Here is a 21,003-nt window from a genome sequence, read left to right as displayed (position 1 = left end):
ACAACACATTTTTTACCAAATTTCTAAACATTTTCTGTACAAGTGTCTTTTGTTTTTATTGTAGTCGTTGCCCACCTGGTTGTTAGGGCTGAGGTTGAGTAGTCTCCATGACGAGTACATGAGGTCAGAGAAGTGGTAGAGGAGCCGCAAACGGGCCCTCACTGCCTCGATGCTCACTTCTTTAAGCCCACTGTACTGAGGAGGCACTGCTGCTGGCAGGCCAAGCTGAAGAGGTACAGATGAGCCTGAGGAAGATTAGAGTGAGATATGATCACCCTGAACACTGAGAAGTGTGGGAAGAAAAGTCGACTCATTCATGACAAAAGTTACATTAAAGAGATTTCCTGCTGTCACAGTTATGCTAATTATTGTTTGTTGTGGCAGCCATCCAAAGCTCTGTCTCTAATCCCTTTGACATATTTTCTATGTGATGTGGTTTATAAGGCAGGTTTCTAAGCACAATACATAAAAATAAAACCATTACGCTCTGGTATTTTGTACGTTCCAGCAGCACAGCAGGAAATCTGATATCTGGGAGAAAGTATCAAAATATCAGGAGGCATTATGTGAATTTTGTGTGTCTGTGTAACCTGGTGCTCGAGGCGGCACAGAGGGAGCCGTCCACGCTGCACTATGACAGCGTCCAGCAGAGATCTGATGGATGTTCTTGCCCTGCAGCGTTGTTACCAGTGTAGGTTCTCTAACATGGTTGGTGTGTCCCAGACCCAGCTGCACAACACAGTCATAAGTCAACATTTAAGAATAAGTGTGTATAACAGCTCAAGATCAATTCTGAAAATAAATCAAACCTGACTGCCAGGAATGCAAACAATGCAATGTTAGTATTACCCTGCTGATGATGTGTTGTTGCAGTAGCAATCCTGCACAGTATGAGAGGCACAGCAGGAATTCTGCTTAGACTCAGTGATACCGTAGCACTCTGGATCTTTTGTTAGTCTAAGACAGCTGGCTGAGCGTTTTGTGACTGCTGGACGACAGGCGCCCCTCTCCAGTTGCACACTCAGATTTGTGGAGAACCTCGTGCTAAATATCTTGCAGATGACCTGATTCTGGGTCCTGTGCGAAGCAGAGCAGCTAATCGCTGCTACAACTGAAGGGGTGGCTGTAGCTCAGGTCATCTGCTGCGTTTGATCCCTGGCCGCTGTATGCCAAATATCTGTGGGCAAGATACTAATTCCAATGCTCTCCAAGACAGAAGCACTTAGATCACTAGAAAAAGTTCAAGTTCTATAAAGCGTTATATAAGAACTAGTCCATTTACCAGCCTGGTTCTGCTGAAGGTGTCGTCCTGTTAAAAGCGAGTTTTTCCTTCCCCCTGTCACTAAAGCACTTGCTTGTAGAGTTTTGTTGAGGTTTTCTCTGTTTGGATTATTGTAGGGTCTTTACCTCACTATATAAAGCACCTTGAGGCGACTGTGTTGTGATTTGGTATATAAATAAAACTGAATTCAACTGAACTGAATCTACCAGTCAGTGCAGAGGCCAAGGATGGGCCAAAGACTTCTCTTAGGAGCTTTGAAACACTGAGAGAGTCCCTGCTCATTGGGGGCAACTCATTCTTTTTCTTAGCATTTACAGACCAATCTCAAAATGATCATTTATTGCTAAGAGTTTAGAAAAGGCTATGACTAAGCAGATTACACCAGTCTTAAACAAAGACAGTGTGCTGGAGACATTTCAATCTGGGGCTCATTCTGTTCTTTGAGTGTCCAGTGTCATTTTAATGCAAAGTGACGCTGGAGAATATTCTGATGTGAAACGCTATGTTTGATACCGTCCACCACCATACTTTCCTTGACAGGCTGAAATATTGGGGTGGTGTATCTGGTTCTGCTTTGGAGTGGCTCACATCATATCTGTCTGAATGATACTTTTCTTTGGCTGCTTCTGAGTCCTCGTCCTTTTATCTTAGCTATTGTGTGCCACAAGGCTCTCTATGTGTGTAATATAAGATAGATGACAAGGCTACATTTTCAGTAAATCCATTTACTTCAAATAAGATAAGCAGCAAACAGTCTTATTGAGACTTTGACACTTATGTTCCCACAAGCATTGTATGCATGTTACCTGTCCCTCCGAGTTGCTGCCCCAGGTGTAAACATCTCCTGTGGAGGAGAGTACCAGAGTGTGTTCAGCTCCTACAGCGACATCCTGGATGTGGATCCCTGAGAGACCTGGTACCTGTTGGGGCCGGTTGTGGTTCCTGGCTCGACCCTCTGGCAAGCCAATTAGGCGGTCTTCAACAAAAAAAGGTAAAAATATATTTGAATAATATGGCACGGAAAAAATCTCACTTTGACTTCATGGTGAAAACTCAATTGTGTAATTGTCATAATCAGTGTTAAAACCACTAATGGCCAAATCTAAATATCACACTCATTTTAATATGTTATATAATAAACTACTGTTTTCACTAGCATTCATTAATATGATTATAGATTATTGTGTTATTAATATCCCGTATAAAATAAGAAAAATGGGACTGAGGGGTTTGTGGGTTTCAGTTTTGTCTTATGGAGTTTATAGAGCACCATAATGTCACTAACAGAGGTTTCTATCTCAGGGCGTACATTATTATTTTTGCATTATCAACGTGGTTTTTGCACAATCACATTTAGCTTTGGGTAGTGTGCAGTCACAGCTGTTTCATCTCACTGCTGCATTTTAAATGTAGAAAAAAACACGGTCATGTTGCTCTAACCCATAGGTGTCAAACTCTGGCCCGCAGCCTAATTACATTTGGCCCACGAAGCCAAACCAAATGACTATCAGAGCTGGCCTGCTGGTATTATACAGCTAATATATATATTGTTTAGTATTAAGCTTTGCTTGTTCCATATTCAGTTTTTCAGCTAAACTTGTTTGAGTCCATAAGAAAAGATTCATTCTTAAATCTGGAGGAACATTTGTTTTTCAATAAATATTAACGTCAGCCCGCGACTTTGTTCCAGTTTTGAATCTTGGCCCACTGTGTGTTTGAGTTTGACACCCCTGCTCTAAACAATAGAAAGACAGTACTAAGAAACCTGTGGGCTTCTGCAAATACTTAAATACTGTGACCAATGACAATCTTTTAAGTCACATACTGACCACCTGTTAAAGAAACTGAGGCTGAAGTTGGGGTACTTTTTCACAAACAGATGATTTCTCTCCTGCTGCCACCCTCCGGGTTTAAGGTATCGTTCATCAGCCCTCCTGCTCACTCTCAGTTTATCATGAGGCATTAAGATACCTAACTGGCTGTAAACCTTTAACACATCAACATTCTTTGGCTGATTGGTATATCTATAAATCATTTTCTGGTTTTCCATTCTATTCACTGTTCCATCAGTTTGTGCAGAGCTTGGAAAAAAGGCCTTCTCATTTCCTGCCCTGTCATCATGGACCACATTACAGCGGAGCTCTCTCAGATGGCATCGCTTGCAGAGTTTAAAAGATCTATAAACGACTTTATGAATCTGTCACTGGGAATTTTTTATGTGATTTTGTAAATCTTGGACAAGTTTCACCATTTTAGTATGCTTGTCTGAAACAGATCATGTAATGAGAAAGTACGGAGCCCCCCAGGGGACATGGGAGAAAAAAAAATTAGGGAGGAAAAAAAAAAAATTAGGGAGGAAAAAAAAACTTAAGACGGACTTTTGCGAGATCTCGCAAAAGTATTGCGAGATCTCGCAAAAGTATTGCGAGATCTCGCAAAACTCCAACAATGGCGGCAGCTACTTAGTTGTAATATTACTCTTTCTGGGTCACAAAATACACTTTTAAGATATTTTGAGGCGTGAATGTAGTTGTGTAAACGTCAGATACCTGCTCGGTTTACAAGACATCACATATTTGCAAAAGAGCTCCGACGTTTTTGGAGATCTGACACCCACTAGCTCGAAGCTAACGGGAGGTCGAGACCTACTACAGCCGGGAGGAACACCGCTTTCCCGGCACATTGTGCCTCGACCTCCCGGTCGGCTTCGAGCTGGCGGCCTCCGAAGAATGCGGCTAAAACTTTTGCGAGATCTCGCAATACTTATTGCGAGATCTCGCAAAAGTCCGTCTTAATTTTTTTTTTCCTCCCTAATTTTTTTTTTTTTCCTCCCTAATTTTTTTTTCTCCCATGTCCCCTGGGGGGCTCCGTAAGAAAGGGAGTCTCAAATAAAAATTAAATAAAAATAAAAGCCCAGGTATTAGCTAATATGGGCGACATGGCAGTAGGGCTGCCACGATTAGTCGACTAGTCACGATTACGTCGACGACTGATTTAATAGTCGACGCGTCGTTTGAAGCTTTGTCAAAAGACGCAGGAATAAGTAGCAGGATTTAAGAGTGTAATAACGGACTGAAACAGAAGATGGCAGCACTGCATGTACAAGGATGCCAGCTGCCGTTAAACCCCGAAGAAGAAGAAGCTGTGTCCCAGAATTCATAGCGCGGCCCAGCTCAGTTTCCAACAATGGCGGCAGCTAGTTAGTTTTAACTTTACTCTTATTATTCTTTCTGGGTCACAAAATAAACGTTTAACATATTTTCAGGCGAGAATGTAGCTGTGTAAACCTCAAATATCGGCTCAGTTTATCAAGACACCACATATTTTCAAAAGCGCTCCGACGTTTTCGGAGACGTCTGTTACCCACTAGCTCGTTAGCTAGCCGGGGGCTAGGCTAACTAGAGCCGTGAGAACACCGGACTCCCGGCAAATCGTTTTCAAACCCACCTCCGTCTTTCGCTACTCAGGTTAAATATATATGAGTCACTTAGATAACTTAAAATGTTATTGTTTGGCTTTTTTCAGTGTTTTATTTGTTCCTGAGTAAATCAGTTTGGCTGAGATTAAAGTTATAGTTTTTACACAGCTGAATAAACGTCAAGCAGACAACTGATTATCAGAAGTGTGAGATGCTCAAGAATTTACTCCGGTGTCCTGTTATATTTTAGATAGCAAGGAGTTTATTAAACTTCACCGAAACAATCTGCAAATGTCATTAAAATTTAATAAACTACCATCTTGTCTTTATTGTTAGTTAGCACAGACCTTAAACACTTAAAGCTGTAAGCTAATGATAGTTATATAGGAGCAGATGCTGCTGGTGCAATAAGCTGAACGATGATGATCTGATTAGTCGACTAATCGCAAAAATAATCGTTTGTGGCAGCTCTACATGGCAGCTAGGTCTGTCTTTAAGATCCCAACGTGGGTGAGAGAAAGACTGAGAACTCAAACTCCTCAGCAAAATGTTTTATGAAGTCGTTGATCAAGTGAGCTATAAGAACATTTGCCTACAGACTGGCCTTTAACAAGAATGCAGATTTAAGGCAGTTATAGATTAACTTTGTTTTTAAACCTGGAATAAGCTAAGCTTACCTTGGCCAAACGTGAAAACCTTGCCATCTTTGGTTAAAGCCACGGAAAACTGAGTTCCACAGGCTACTTTTTTTATACCAATCCCACACAGCACGTCCACTTTCTAAGGATTTCAAAACAGGTCAGGGTCACAAACAGTTTCACTGTTTGATAGGCCAACAGATTAACTTCAGTTCATTGATCAGGCATCACAATGCAGCAGGTACCTGAGGTGAGGACTTGGCTGTGGAATTCCCAAGTCCCAGTTTCCCGTAGTCTCCATCGCCAAAGGCCCAAACCATCATTCCATCAGCAGAGACAACTAAAGTGTGGTTCAAACCACAAGCCACCTGAGGAGGGAGCACACGACAACACCAACTATCAATAGCTAAGATAAGGCTGGACAACTGAAAATAATCAAAACAATTAGAACTCAAAACTGCCCCAAAGTAGTTCCAGCAACCAGAAATAATCTGCCAAAATGTCACAACACCTAGAGCACAATCATATTACTGCAAAAACCTTAAAAAATTAGCTGATGGGGTTGGAAGGTTGGTAGCTTGATCGGCTCCAGTCTGTATGCCAAATACCCTTTGGGCACAACACTGTGTGTAAACGTGTGAGTGTTAAACAGAAAGCATGTGCTCGTATGAGCTCTTTGAGTGCCCAGGCAGAGTAGAAAAGCTCTATATAAGAACCACTGAAATATTTATTTCACAGTGTTTTTTGAATGTCCACAATCAGCATATAGCACCAGTGGACACATGACGACTGATGTCTTCATATTGTTCTCCAGTATAGAAAACAGTAACAGTGTAACAGTACAGAAATCCTCTGAATGTGCCGCGTATCCAAGCATTTCACAGACACCAACTGTAACAGTAATGAACGTCTTACCTGTCCTACATGGTAGCCCTCCAGAGCAGTGACCTTCTCTGGCAGCTTCTTGTTTGAGGTGTTCCCCAGCCCTAGTCTTCCATAATCACCATTACCAAAAGTGAAAAGCTTCCCATCAGCTGTGACTACGGCCGAATGTTTGAACCCGCAAGACATCTAAAGAGTGAAGAAAGCACAGAGCATTGTAACTGAAACTGCCTATCTCTATGATGTTCTTGTTAACCCCAATAAAGGTGTGCAGAATATGGAGGAGAAGCGTGACCCAGAGAAACCTTAATAGATATATGACAGAATTCTGCAACAGCAAAGATAGTGTTGGAAGTCTAACCTTCAAGAGAAAAAACTTATTTTTGGCTCAAAGTAGGCAAACATGTTTTATTGATTCCCACAGAATTACACTGTACACCGCTCAAAAAAGATTAAAAGAACACTTCTTAAGGAGACTCTAGCCAGAGTACAACATCTGGAATACTGATCAGTTAAGTAGCACAGAGGATGTTTTTGTGTTAATAAAATCAACAACAGGGTGGCTGTGGCTCAGGTGGTAGAGCAGATCAGCTACGGAGTGGAAGGTTGGTGGTTCGTGCCAAATATCCTTGGGCAAGATACTAACCCCAAGTTGCCCTCCGATGCGTTCATCGGTGTGTGAATGTTGGTTAGTTTGCACTTGAGTTTAGAAGTGCTTCTAGGAGTGGGTGTGAATGGGGAGAATGAGGCATGTTGTATACAGCGCTTTGAGAACATCCCAGCTTCATAGGTGGAAGCCACTGACAGATGAAGAGGGGACTTTTTAGTGTGGTGGGTCCTGGTTCCTCTGGGTGCATGATGATGTCAGGTCTCATGTGCAGACAGTATGAGAGAGCAGGCTGTTCCCAGAGGATGAACTGCCATTGACTGGCCCCCACGCTCGCATAACCTAAATCCAGTATTACACCTCTGAGATATTGTGTTTTAGTCTATCTGAACCTCAGGTTGTCTCTCCAAGAGCTCAGTCATGCCCTGGTACAGATCTTGGAGGACATCCCACAGCACATGGATACACAAACTATTCAATTTAACTCCATTTTGTTGATACATTTAGATACATGTGATATATACAGTATACATATTTACTTATATTTATAAGGCAGACCTTACAAACTAGTGAGTACCAATAAAATGTATACCCGGTCACATCATTGTCTGAATTCAGCCCTCTGTACATATCCTGCATGATTTTTTTGGGTACTGTGGAATTGAATAAAATTAGTGCTGTCAGCATTAATCTTGTTAAAATGACGTTAATACCATAACCGCATTAACACTGTAAATCTCTGTTAGCGAGTTAACACAGATCGCCCCGTGCGAGGGTCTGCACGGCACTAACGCATTGATTAGCTAACTGCGCTAACGTATTAATGCCGCGCATTCCCCCCCCCATAACCGTTAATGCAGTCATGGCTTTAATGTCATTTTAACGAGATTAACGCTGACAGCACTAAATGAAATATATTTTTAAGGAGGGTGGAGACTTACCTGGACCACCTCCTCTCCTTGCAGTGCCTCAATCTGTCGGGGTCGTCGCTGGCGGTCACTGTTTCCATGTCCAAGCTTGCCGTAGTCACCGTCTCCCCAGCTGAACACCTCGCCGCTCTCTGTCAGAGCCATGGAGTGACCATCACTGCCACAAGATGTAACCAACTGGGTCACAACAAAACCTGGTAAGAACGAAAAGCACATGACAGGGTTTATGCCACCAATCCGCTGACCAAATGTTCTTTTAGCTCTATATTTCGTGCACACCAGCTACCACAAATAATTTGCCTTTTAGCCGTTAAGCGTTCTGCTACATTCAGCTGGCTTTGTGCCTGTGTGTTTGTTACTTTTGGTTGTGTACAGGTGTTGTCATGTCACCTTGAAGAGCTGAGATGACAGTAAGGACATGCAGGTCATCTGAGTTGCCTTGTCCCAGGCGGCCATAGCTCCCCTCTCCACAGGCCAATACGGTGCCGTTGGGCTGGATCACAAAGGTGCAATTCTGCCCACACACCACCTACAAGAAACGAGAATGTGAACGAGTAATCACAGGTAGAAATAAAATACAGCTCACGCTGCTGTTTTAATTATAGAAACAAAGTTCAAAAAACAATATGTCCAGTAGTTTATGTCTCTGTACCTGCTGTGCCTGAGAGAAGGAAGGGGCAATGGTTGGAACGAGGATATTTCTTCCAGCCTCTGCTAGCTGACCGTGTCGCCCTGCACCCCACAGAAACACGTCGCATTTCCCTCCGAGGTGCCAGTCCTGATCATGAACCCAAACATGAAAAATGGAAGAAAAGAATCGGGTTGAAACTAGATGTGATATTAAATCATGAGGTAAGGATTTGGTTGTTAATTTTTGAGATCAAGAAACGTGTTTGTTGTGTGGAAATATCCACCTTCTCACCTGGCCTGACATCCCTCTTACTTGCCATCACCCTTCAGTTAAGCTCACTGTTGTTAATGTTGTGATTTTGGCTGATTGAGACACTTTTTACACCATTTTACCCAAAAATGCAGAGCAAATATTCTGTGACTGTCTTACTGTTTCACAATGACCTCTTGCTCTCTTTCTGCAGTCAGAGGTATTAGCAGCAGATGAACCTGAGGTATCAATTTCAACATCCTATGTTGCCTTGTTGTCAAGTTACCAGAATTTCAGAAAACTTGACCTCTGACCTTGATCTTGAGGTTCAAGAACTTCACTGAAATTCTAATTCATCTAAGATTTTTAGTAGACACCTATGGTTTCAGTTTCAAACTCCTACATTACTACATTACTTCCACGTTGCTTCCCTGCCTGCTCGGCAGCGTGACAGCAGTACTGCATCAGCCTTTTACGCCGAGGGCTAAAAAAACAAAGCTATGATCACTTGTACCTAAATAAATAGATATTTAGAGCAGCGGTCCCCAACCTTTTTTGCACCACGGACCGGTTTATGCCCGACAATATTTTCATGGACCGGCCTTTAAGGTGTCGCGGATAAATACAACAGAATAAAACTAGTACCGGTAAGAAAATTTATTCATAACACACGTGAACAGACCCAGGAAAACCGAGTAAACGATAAAAACGATAACAAAATAACGCTGAAAACCGATAAAAACCCTGAAAACTATACATTTCACACCTGAGCCTCAACTCTCGCGGCCCGGCACCAAACGACTCACGGACCGGTACCGGTCCGAGGCCCGGGGGTTGGGGTTCGCTGATTTAGAGGACTGTAGTTGGATAAAAAAGGGAGGGCTGAACGGGTCACACCAAAAAGTGATTTCAACAATTTAAACTATTGTAAATGACTTGGTCTAAAATCTGTTAAATATCTCTTGATTGCCATCAGCTCATTTTGATCATATCCCCATCGCAAGGTAAACTCTGCAATCGGTTTTGGGCAAAGTGACTTTTATATAATCTATAGCAGCAGAAACAAACATAACAGTTCTATAAAGATACTTTAGCTGTAAACAAAACCATAAGTACTGATTATAATGCAGAAGATAGAGTAGGTGCAATACTGCAATCATAAAGATACTTGCAAAACGTGTTGTACTTTATCTCCCCCTGTAACTCCTGCTGACTCCACATTATTTATCAGTATAGGTAAAGACATAAAAACTATACAAACATTTGAAATCACTTTTTGGAACAACAAGGCAGAGGCAGTGCGTGACTGCGGTGCGTGACTGCGGTGCGTGACTGCGGTGTGTGACTGCGGTGTGTGACTGCGGTGCGTGACTGCGGTGTGTGACTGCGGTGTGTGACTGCGGTGCGTGACTGGGTGGACTGCTGGCTGCTCTGAGTATTGGGGGAGCTGTAGCTGAACTGAGCGGAGAGTTCAGAGTGTGGAGAACAAATCTGAGACAATAGAGAGGGAAATGAATTTGGTTCAAATCTAAGGAGCAGAGTTATCGAGGTGAAGCTCAAGAGAGGCAGAGCAGTGTAAGCACTGGATGAGAAGCCAAACACATCATCCAAAATAACTTCTCATAATGTTCTTCTTCTGTACTAATTAATCCATTTACATGTGTTAGCTTTTGTGTTATATTTGTTCATTATTGTATTCTAATATGTATTTTAACCTTCTGTAATGAAACAATTTAATCTTCCTCTTAAACATTTCTAAAAATCCTACCTAAAATCAGAAAAATCATATGAAAATAAGCAGCTAAACTTGAAATGATTTCTCTGCCATTACTACATACTGCAACAGCAGTATAAAGCGTATAAAGCAGTACCCCCGGGAGGGGGGCCATTTATTTCACCTAAACTGTCAAAGTTACCTCTGGCCTGCAGGTGGCCCATGACATGATCTGTTCATCCATACTAGCTGACCATTTACTGTTGTCCTGTAGAAATAAAAGCAAAGGCTGCTGTTATGAGCTGCACAGGTTTTGATTACATTCTAAATTACAGTTTAATCAGCTTTGCTCACCAGGAGCAGAGCCATTTCATCTTTAGGCACGGGTTCCAGGTCAGGAACGGAGAAGGACTCGGGGAAGGCTGCACCTCGAGCAAGAGCCTCTGCCGCCTTTACTGTGGTGGAGAAACAGTCCAACCATGCCCACTCGCTGGCGCTCCATACAGCGATGCCAGACTCAGGTGGGCAGTGTCGAAGGTGGGGCGGCACAGGGGGACGGCACAGAAGCTGGTCCAGATGGAGACCTACAGCCAGAGAGGCAAGGCACTGCATGTACGGGCTGTGGACAAGCTGCTCCCCGCATACAACATGGGGCTGGAAGTAGAGAGCAAAAAGAGACATTATTAGTGTCAAATACTATTAATCTGTCATGAATAGTGCAAGTTTGCTTGGATTGGCTTTTATTTTTTTCTCAGAGTTCTCCAACACAAATAGAGCTGAAGAAGAAGGTTTTTTCAGCCCAAGAAAGAAACATGGTGATATAATCATCTAGTACAAACTCTGACTTCTAGTAGGGGCTATATCATATCTCCCTTTACCTTCTCATAGGCATACTGCTCCTGCAACATGACAGGCAGTCTCTCCAGGAAAGCTCTCATGCAGGGTGCCAAGTTGAGGCCGACCACACCTTGCTTCTTCAAAGCCGTGCGGCAGGTGGCCAGCACATGGTTAGATGCCATGAACTCTTTGGAGCAGTTCACAACCAACACATCCTGGAAATCAAGCCATACAAAAGGCAAATGAAACTTAACTGAGGACAAATACAATCATACAAAATGACGGAGACAATGGAGTCAAATGAGACAACTTGCCTTTGACCTGTTGGAGCAGACGGCCACGCCCACATCTGAGACCCAGACAATGTTCTGGACAGCCCCTGACCCAGCTACCACGGTCTGGAGTACTGAGCCATCCTGTTGGAAATGGACACACACACACACACACACACACACACACACAGTGTCACTATAAACAGCAGCTTCATTCACCAGTGTAATTAAGTGTCATGTGTTCTTTCCATCTACATATTTCCAGTCATCTGTGTGTGTACTTACAGTATTTACATATGAACTATGTGCCTTCATTTCCATCTGTGTGTATATGTATGTTTCTTACCCGCAGGGACCAGATGTTCATGAGGCCTCCCACTCCTCCAGATGCCAGGGCCAGACCATCAGGACTGAAAGCCAGTGTTCTTACTGGAGTGATGTGGCCCTTTAGCTGGAACACACAAACTGCTCCATCTTCTGACCATCGGGTGGACTGCTGCACATCAATGATAGCACATTGAGGTTGAACAACACATTAACTTATTGCTCAAAAATAAAGCAAAAGAAACTCAGCTGCTACTGGATGACTTTGGCTAAAGTGCTTTTACAGTAGAAGTTAAAACACACAAATACCATTAACTTGGGTTTGGCTTCATTCTCCCACCATCCTTCTGAATCAGAGGAACAGGAGTCTGTGAAGTTTGAAATGTCTTGAGGAACAGTCCAGACAGAGACCAGACCATTCTGGCAGCATCTGAAAAGCATAATGACCCATAACAACTTTTTTTCCTCAAAATAATCATTTTGTGTGGAGAAACAACAAAAACGGCAGAAGTGAAATCACAAAACCCAAAACAGAGGGCGCATTCAAGGTCAACGTACACGGCGAACATGCTGAGGGGCTTCGGACTGCATCCAGGCAAGCTGCACCAGGCCACACCATTAACCAAGGAGGGGTGTCTAAGGCTCTGTAGGCAGTGCCAGCCAGAGCCCGTGTCAGAGCAGGAGTCTGGATTGGCCCACAGTTTCACAGTCTCCTCTTTAGCACACGTCAGCAGGATCTGACCCGTTGGACTCCACTTCATGCTGCTGATCGACTCCTGACAAAAAGATTTGGAATCATTGTCAGCTATAAATGTCCATCTAATCCATCTAGCTGACAGTAAAACAGCTCGCTCTTTTTGAAATTTAAATGAAAGAATCACAACATAAACAGAATGATAAAATTACTCCACCTTGTGCGCATCAATGACAACAATGGCTCCTTTATCCAAAGGTTCTTTGGATCCAATCAGCAGCTTTCCATCTGCGTAGCCAACGGCAAAAGGCTTGTCTTCACTGTACCAGGCAATGTGCATTATTGCCACTAAAGGAGAAAAAAACCTTCGGTTTTTCTTTCAGTTACACAAGTAAATATCAAAGATGTGGTTGAACCTGAAATAAAACTCTCATACCGTCTTTCCTGTAGCAGTGTTCCAGCTCTGTGCGGTGCATACCAGAAGAGTCCAGCACCTCGATGAGGCCCAGTGATCCATCCATTCGACCCACCAGCAGCATGTCTTTGGGCTCCCCACACCACAAGGACTCTGCTTCCTCTTCAGGCCAAGTTAGTGCAGACACCCAGTGAGGCTGCACATCCAAAAGCCCTTTGCCACCTTGGAGACAATGAAAGCAGATCCATGATGACATTTTGTATAAGATATATCATACTTATATTGACAAATGCCCAAGTATACTTGGTTTTAATGTTCCTTTTAGGTATTTTATATAGTGGTTCTGATGTCTTTCAGCTGTCTGTGAAGGAACATGAGAGCTTCCTGCTTATACAGTTGGACAAACTCCAACACTGCAGTCTTGGAGTGAGCTGTCGTTTCTGTTCTTCCCTGCAGATTCACTGTGAGATGGATGATGACTTTGTTGCCACAATGTATCAACTTCTTTAATGCTGGGCTCACACTGTGCGATTTTTGGCCCATTTTGAGCCGATTTTTGAGTCGTGCGACCGTTTTGGCGATCGGCCCGATTTTGGCCTTCATCGTGCGTCGTGTAGTATACGTGGGGTAACGAGAAGCGATTAACACCTCAGGGTGTCACCGCAGCTTCTCACACTGCTCACGCGCAAACACATAAACGTCGGTGATAAAGACGGAGCAGCACGGCTGTGCAGCGTGTGATCTGGACACAAGCGATGGAGGCACAACTTGTAGAACTTTGGAAAGCTCATCCGAGCCTTTTCGATGTGGCCTCACAAAATTATCACGACCACAACAACCGTGAAAATAGTTGGATTTACATTCCTTTTTTCGGGGGTTTGTCTCATTGTTGCCCTTCTAGTGTACCTGCTGATAATTCATTAACACCAAACCAGGTGAAAGTGATTACACCTTCTATTAACCCCAGTAACAGCTCTGGACAGATGGTTCACAAAGCCAGGTGTATGGTGAGGGGCAGAAAATGATGCCTGGAACACATCCGGTGACCATTCAGTTTTATTTTTAATAGAAGACCTCTCATTCATATGCTGCAGGCCTCCGTCACCAGTGATACGAGGTGAGCCACAGATTATAGTGAAACAAGTCCTGCAAAACTCAGTGAAGCTCATCATTAACATATTCAATAACCCCCAGAGAAGACTGGACAAAATGAACTCTTTACCATTAACTTGCCAGATGTTGACCATTTTCTCCATGGCAGAGGCGAGATACTTTCCAGTGACACTCCATGCAAGAGGTGACAGGCAAGGATCGCTGGGAGACCCCAAACCAGACATTCCCTCCTCCAAAGAGTCGTCACTAGTGAAAGATAAGATAAAAAAACAAAGTTAGAACTGTATTGAAGTATCTGACACCTTTGGGAGCACTCAAACTTATTTAAAGTCTCATCTAAAAGAACTTTATACAATGATGAAAACTATTTTTTTCTTTTGTAAGGAATGATGTGTGATTCTGTGAAAGAGGCTCATGGGACAGGAGCCTTCAGGACCTGCCTCAGCAAACTGCCAAAGGTCAGGTTGGTTCGATTCCTTGAGAAACGAACCAAAAACATTTGTCCCACAGGGATCGTTAAAAGGCATCTTAATTCTCAAACTGGTAACTGAGTTTCTGATGGAGAAAAAAGATTTATTGGGGGGAAATAAATACAAACTGGACCAATTACAGCAAGATGTCTCTGTTTAGCTGTGTGGGATCCTTAAAAAAAAACCTTACTCCTTATTGAAGACGCAGGTCTGCTGGAGGGTGTACTGGCTCTTGGTTACGTTCCATACTCTGACCGTCCCGTCATTGCCACTGGTAGCCAAAAGGCCTTTCTTACTGCACCAACCACATGTGATGACCTGAAGCAACAAGAGGAGGATTATTTTAACTACCAATCAGAAATGGTGCAAACAACCTCACTGTATAATACAGAGAAAGACCAAACTACCGACCCTGCTCTGGTGAGCCTCTAGTTTGATAAAGGAGCACTTTCGCAGGTCCCCTGCCATGTCAGCAAAAGTCTGCGGACGGTTCTGGTTGTTGTCGCGGTCGTGGGCGGCCAGAGTGCGAACTAATTGCTGAGCACCCCACTGGCGATGCTGCGAGGAAAGCCGTGAGGACAGGCAACAAGCTGCCAGAGCGTTGGCCAGCTCCAGAGGGCCTACAGCGGAAGGATTATGGGAAGGATGGGCATACAAATGCGCAATTAGACCTGCTCGACACGGAACACAAAGTGACAAGAATGCCCGGTGAGTGAAAGAAGGAGCAACGATGAAAAGACACAAAAAGCACAAAAAATGTGAATATACAGAAGAAACTGGCACAAGCAGATGAGTTATGTCACTACTACATGAATTAAACGAATACGTGTATGACTGGTATCAGCACCAGGAAGAACATTTTAGAATAAGCAGAAGAACATAAGAGCATCACAGAATCACTGTTCTTCTGAGTATAAAGTATATTTATGTGAACACAAACCACATTGAAATGACTTTTCTTTAAATATTAAGAAAAAGTAACATCATAATATACCAATATGAGATATAACTTCAAGGTAATCAAGATCAATTCCATGAAGTAAGAGAGAAACAATGACAGACGAAATGACATGGAACGGCCTTTTCCTCAGAGTCTACAAACCTCTTTTCTCCATATCAGCCTTGTCATAAGCAGGTCTCAGTCTGGCCCCTTTATCTGCCAGGAGGGCCACAAGGGCCTGAGTCACCACAAAGTTAGGCGACGTGACCAGCTTGTTCTCCTCGGCCACACCACGCAGAAAGCTGGGCAAGAACTTTCTCTGGATGGGGTCGTCCACCGTTGTCAGATTCATGCCTGTAGCCGCAGAGATCAGGTTCTGGATAAGAAAAGGGGGGAAAAGCATCACATCAATCAACATTTTTAAAGTGCAAGAAAGCTGAAAGGGGAGACGTGGATAATCTGTCTGATGAAATCTGTGCAAAAGTCACAGCTGCACCCCACACCTGCTGCTCAACCTACAAATGCATTTCCTTACTAATGTTGCACCTTTTAATGAGACATAAACAGGCTTTCCTATAGTATAAGATTTATTCATTGTCAAAAAGCATTGTTAAAATAAATAAGTAATCAACCCAACATACATTTCTTTACTTTCTGTGGACTTTATCACACCACCTCTGTATAAACTGATAATGACCAAAAATGTGGATTCATAAGACCTGTTGCTCTAGATTTTCAGACCAGTTCTCATATGAATTAGCAAACCTTAACCTTTTCTCCCAGTTTCCCTTCTTTGGCGATCAAGGATGGCTTCCTGACAGCCACCTTTGCACTGAGACCATTTCTGATGAGGCACTGGCAAACAGCAGATGGATCAACTGAACACCACACCATCTCTTTCTTTGTAGGTCTTTACTGGACTTTTCCTATTTCTTAAGGCTGTGACTTCCCGGTACAGTTCAGTTTACTCCAATTTTTGAAGGACACACTGCACACCACACCAAGACTTTAACTGAACAAACACACACATCCACACATGTGCAATAACACTAAGTGCAATAATCTTTTCTGGCATCGTTGTATTTTTACTCAGTTGTATATAGCATTCGTATTCTATTTTGATCTTATTGTATATTTTTATTCTATTTTATTCTACTGTATATAGTATATTATTTTATTCTATTCTGTACAGCTGTGTACTGTATTTATTCGTATTGTATTCTAATTTTTGCGTCATAACTTTTGCACTGTCCACTTCCTGCTGTGACAAAACAAATTTCCCACGTGTGGGACTAATAAAGGTTATCTTATCTTATATGCTATATATATATATATATATATATATATATATATAGCATATATAAAAAAAAACACCCAGCACGCCCCTGCGGGCGGTTTATCCTTCAAGCTCGGGTCCTCTACCAGAGGCCTGGGAGCTTGAGGGTCCTGCGCAGTATCTTAGCTGTTCCCAGGACTGCGCTCTTCTGGACAGAGATCTCCGATGTTGTTCCCGGGATCTGCTGGAGCCACTCGCCTATCTTGGGAGTCACCGCACCTAGTGCTCCGATTACCACGGGGACCACCGTTACCTTCACCCTCCACATCCTCCACATCCTCTCACCTCCTATATATATATATATATATATATATATATATATATATATATATATATATATATATATATATATATATATATATACATACATATATATATATATATAGCATAAAAAAAAGACTTTTTTATCCATGTCAAACTATGTCATCTTTGGCATTTTTTGCAGACTCGTATAAAAGAAATCACATTAAATTAGGTGCTACAGGCTGCTGGTAGCAAAGTACCTAAAGATAAAAAGGGGTTCTGTTCAAGTTGTCAGTTACTGCATGTGTAGATTTCCACATACAGTATTTGAGAGAATAAAACTTCGATGTAATGGTATGTTTGACAAGGAATCTTTTCCTTTTGGACTGAACAAATTTGGGGAATCTCATCACCCAGTGACTGTGTTTTCAATATCTAAGCTGAAAATCAAATCAGTCATCAGGGAGATACTGGGGTGATGATACTTTACCTGAGTGCACAACTGAACTAGCAGCTTGGCAGCATTGGGACTGTTGGAGGCAAGACAGCCCACTGCTGTGCTGAGGTAAGCCAGGCAGGAGATGGGTTTGCTCGTCTTGGTGGCCCCACGGGGCCTTTCAGCATGGCCTGGGCCTGTGGACGAACTGGTGGAAAGACCAGCTCGGCCCGCTGCCGCCAGGCACATCAGCCTGACTAGAGTCCTAATGTCAGTCAAACCAAGGGACTCTAGACCTGCTGCGAGGCTGCAGCTTGATCCGCTGAATGTGTGGAAGGAGAGAAGAGAGAAAAACTAACTTATTGTTCTGGTTTCTGTTTACCTGTCAAACACAATTCATAAATATTTAAATTAATATTTTATCTATGAATACACAACCTCATCCAAAGGGTTGAAATAGATGTACTGTTGTTATTATGAATACTCTCACGGCATGATTATTCACATAATATCATATTTATTGACAATCCCACCCAGGAACATAATGAATTTCTGAATTCTAAAAAAAGCTTGTGTACCTTATTTAGGCTAAAAAAGTATTTCCAGCAGATACAAAAGGCTACCTGACGGATAGCAGGGACAAGGCTCTCATCACCATTGTCCTGGCCAGCAGCACCTGAGCTGCAGCGGTCACCCTCCTCAGTGCCATCACTCGGTCATGGGGGTTCTGTAGGGCTGCTGCCTGCTCACCGAGGGTCACCCTACCAGAAGAACTCTTGTCCACTGAGGTCTGACAGCCTGAACACACAAACACACACTCAGTTTACTGCCACTACAGTCACAAACACCCAACTTATAAAGATAAGGGGCCAAGTTTGCTTGACTGTACCAGGGCGAAACGCTCTAATGGCATTAAAACGACTTTCATGTGAAGACTGAAATTAAAAGGTGTGGACACAGTTATTTTTGTGACCTCACATCTGATCTGATGGTGAATTCGTGTGTTTTTTTTCTTCGTATCTCAGGTTAGATCCCTGCAAAGTATTTTGTGTTTAACGGCAGACCTGTCTGTAATAAAATCCTGCACTTCACCCTAGCATCATCCACATAGTCACCACACAGTTTTTAAGGAAAGAGTTTGGCCTTATATCAGGACATGTTGGTTCTATTTTAGCTGGTTCATTGATCTGAACTGCTTTGCTGCCCAGGAGAGGAACACATCCCCTACACGGTAATTACTGATGTTTTCTAACCTATCTGTAGTAAAGTCTCCTCCATGCTGTTGGTTGCCGTCACCATGGCAATAGAGGCTCCCAACGGGTCACTATCTAGAAACTGGACAGCCTCGGGGACAATCCTGCGCTCGCTCAGACCCAAAGGGCCAGCCAAAAGCTCAAACTCCTCCTCCCCTGTCAACTTCTCATCTTCATCGACGTCCAGCATGTCCCAATCCTCTGCAAGACCGAAAGACAACAGAGTTTAAAATTGAAGGAAAATTCTAAATCTGTTGTGTCAGTTCAACGCATCACATCCACAGTCACCGTGCGTTACCTTCATAAACACTGTCTTGCTTTCCCAGAAGGTCGGGAGCCTGTCCCTTGTATCTGAAGTCACACCACAAAATAAAATCACACAAAGATTCTAATATAATATAAATAAGTGCAGAAATATTTTTTATTATCGTGCTTTTCAATAGATTTTTCCCCTAATTTAAAACATCATTTCATTGCAGAAGTGTAAAAATCTAATCAACTTCCTGTTGCTTTGTCGGCTGTCACACACAGGAGTGCACACCTTTCCACAATGGGGACTTTGGCTTTGCTTTTGATTGCCAAGTACTTCTCTCTGCAGCCGCCACACAGCAGATAGTAGGGGTTTCCACTCCCACACTCCCCACCGAACCAGCCATCCACGTAGGAGCCGTTGCTGCGGTAGCCTTGCCGGTTGGCGCTGCGCCCACAGCCCGGGTGGCTCTTCTTCATGTGCTGATTGAAATTGGCCACGTTGGCCTCACACAGCTCGCACACTACCACTTCATCTCGATCGTCTGTCTCACACACGTGCTGTGAGTTGATGTACAACAGACACGAAGATGTTTTAGAGAAACAATACACATTCATGCAATCTAATCTGAACCTCTGACAGATATGAATGAGCAGCCAGTTATCAGTACTGAGAATAAAGATCGAGTTATCCAAAACATGAATTTCATTAGTTGCATGATTTAAAGTTTCAGGGGCAAAGTCCTAATGCAGGAAGATTTCATGGGTAATGTTTAACCAAACAAATGGGTTTATTTCAACGTGCATGTAAGTTTACTCGACGCAATAAGTGATGAAGCGAAACCGCAGAACCGTGATGGCAGCTCTAAAGTCACACACCCATGTTGGCCAATCCAGTACCTCCGGGATCCACATTCCCAGAATGTCAGTGTCACTAGCGAGGTCTTGGCCAAACATGGCCTCCATGGTCTCCTCATCAAGGTCCATCTCCAGCTCTTCATCCAGGTTGAAGTCATAGAGTGCACCTGGGTCTTGTTGCTGCTGTAAGGACGAGACCTCCCGACGTGACTGGCTGTGGTGGGCCTGCACTGAGCGGTACAGTCCAGCTACAAAAGAATCAACGTTTCCCATGAGCTTCTGAGCGGAAGATAAACGTTCACTGTCTTGTAAAGAAAGGTAGGATATACACTTGTGAAATATTCTCACCAGCACGAGCCAGCAGTGTGCGTGCAGCCAGGTCAAAGCGGTGTTTCCTGCCCGCAGCAGAGCGGCCTCTGAGTGGGGCACTGCTGGATGCAGATGCATTGTCCTGCTCCAGACCTTCAGGACTAGAAGACAAAGTATACACACTTTAGAGTATTCATAGTCGCAGAGTAGCTGACATTTTGCAGAAAAAGAAACACACTCAATAAACACGTCATCTCATCTTGTGTCAGGGAAGTAGGCTGGGCACCTCTGTTCTGTGTTGGGGTGACTCTCAGTACTTTCCATTTCTCAATTGGGAGGGTTGTAAAAGCACCACAGACCTACATTCTCTAACTTCAGACACAGCAGAATTTTTTGTCGTCAGTTGAATTAAACAGTGAGTTTAAGTTTCAAACAAGAGAAAATGCATCTATGTGAGCGAGCTCTAAATACTTAGAGCAGCTTGGCCATAAATATCACGCTAAGTTTTAATGATTAAAAAAAAAACAACAACACTTGGGTGCAAAAATGTGAAATTACTTTGGATTTTCTCTCATCTACACAGGTTTAAAAGGAAACGTACTCCCTCAAATATATACATACGCATTACTAATATTGGTTAGATGAGCCTTAGCAAGACCAGATGCTTTTGGTGACCATAGACAACTTTCTGACACGATTATAACTAGGGCTGCTCGATATAACGATATATATCGGATGATGATATGAAAACGTCTGTCGTGGTGTCTCAAAATAAACTGTTTACGGTAATATTTTGTCATCGTTCTGATGGACACTGTAGTGGCTGTATTCATTTCTTAAAGTTCTCTCTTTCTCTTCTATTTAATATAACCACACTACGGACGGACAAGCGCCTGTTTTTATG

The 21,003-nt window shown here is 43.0% G+C and overlaps 1 protein-coding gene across 9 annotated transcripts in view; it reads right to left on the bottom strand.

The window, feature by feature from the left end:
- Positions 1-21,003, bottom strand: part of herc1 (HECT and RLD domain containing E3 ubiquitin protein ligase family member 1) — a 91,245-nt gene that overhangs the window by 11,924 nt on the left and 58,318 nt on the right. For 5 of the 9 annotated variants that reach the window (XM_085278413.1, XM_085278417.1, XM_085278429.1 and 2 more), the window contains exons 44-72: positions 20,139-20,260; positions 19,812-20,038; positions 19,225-19,493; positions 18,982-19,034; positions 18,684-18,884; positions 18,054-18,228; positions 17,485-17,752; positions 15,578-15,791; positions 14,887-15,146; positions 14,666-14,793; positions 14,115-14,251; positions 12,914-13,114; positions 12,695-12,825; positions 12,342-12,559; positions 12,093-12,213; positions 11,806-11,955; positions 11,502-11,603; positions 11,229-11,402; positions 10,705-11,004; positions 10,553-10,618; positions 8,409-8,534; positions 8,147-8,285; positions 7,769-7,950; positions 6,254-6,409; positions 5,584-5,706; positions 5,378-5,480; positions 2,089-2,258; positions 591-729; positions 76-245 (exon numbers count right to left, since the gene is read on the bottom strand). In XM_085278413.1, coding sequence (XP_085134539.1) covers positions 76-245; positions 591-729; positions 2,089-2,258; positions 5,378-5,480; positions 5,584-5,706; positions 6,254-6,409; positions 7,769-7,950; positions 8,147-8,285; positions 8,409-8,534; positions 10,553-10,618; positions 10,705-11,004; positions 11,229-11,402; positions 11,502-11,603; positions 11,806-11,955; positions 12,093-12,213; positions 12,342-12,559; positions 12,695-12,825; positions 12,914-13,114; positions 14,115-14,251; positions 14,666-14,793; positions 14,887-15,146; positions 15,578-15,791; positions 17,485-17,752; positions 18,054-18,228; positions 18,684-18,884; positions 18,982-19,034; positions 19,225-19,493; positions 19,812-20,038; positions 20,139-20,260 — 4,825 coding nt within the window. Of the gene's footprint in view, positions 1-75; positions 246-590; positions 730-849; positions 1,178-2,088; positions 2,259-5,377; positions 5,481-5,583; positions 5,707-6,253; positions 6,410-7,768; positions 7,951-8,146; positions 8,286-8,408; positions 8,535-10,552; positions 10,619-10,704; positions 11,005-11,228; positions 11,403-11,501; positions 11,604-11,805; positions 11,956-12,092; positions 12,214-12,341; positions 12,560-12,694; positions 12,826-12,913; positions 13,115-14,114; positions 14,252-14,665; positions 14,794-14,886; positions 15,147-15,577; positions 15,792-17,484; positions 17,753-18,053; positions 18,229-18,683; positions 18,885-18,981; positions 19,035-19,224; positions 19,494-19,811; positions 20,039-20,138; positions 20,261-21,003 lie in introns of those variants that run through there. The other 4 variants (XM_085278444.1, XM_085278437.1, XM_085278425.1 and 1 more) reach the window with 3 other exon arrangements.

Source organism: Mchenga conophoros, linkage group LG1 (assembly GCF_057382185.1).
Source record: "Mchenga conophoros isolate Kocher_MC1m ecotype Shallow Benthic linkage group LG1, M_conophoros_male_GT1.1, whole genome shotgun sequence".
In the NCBI taxonomy this organism is placed as follows: domain Eukaryota; kingdom Metazoa; phylum Chordata; class Actinopteri; order Cichliformes; family Cichlidae; genus Mchenga; species Mchenga conophoros.
The sequence above is the reverse complement of the archived record's forward strand: the minus strand, read 5'-3'. Positions and strand labels throughout refer to the sequence as shown.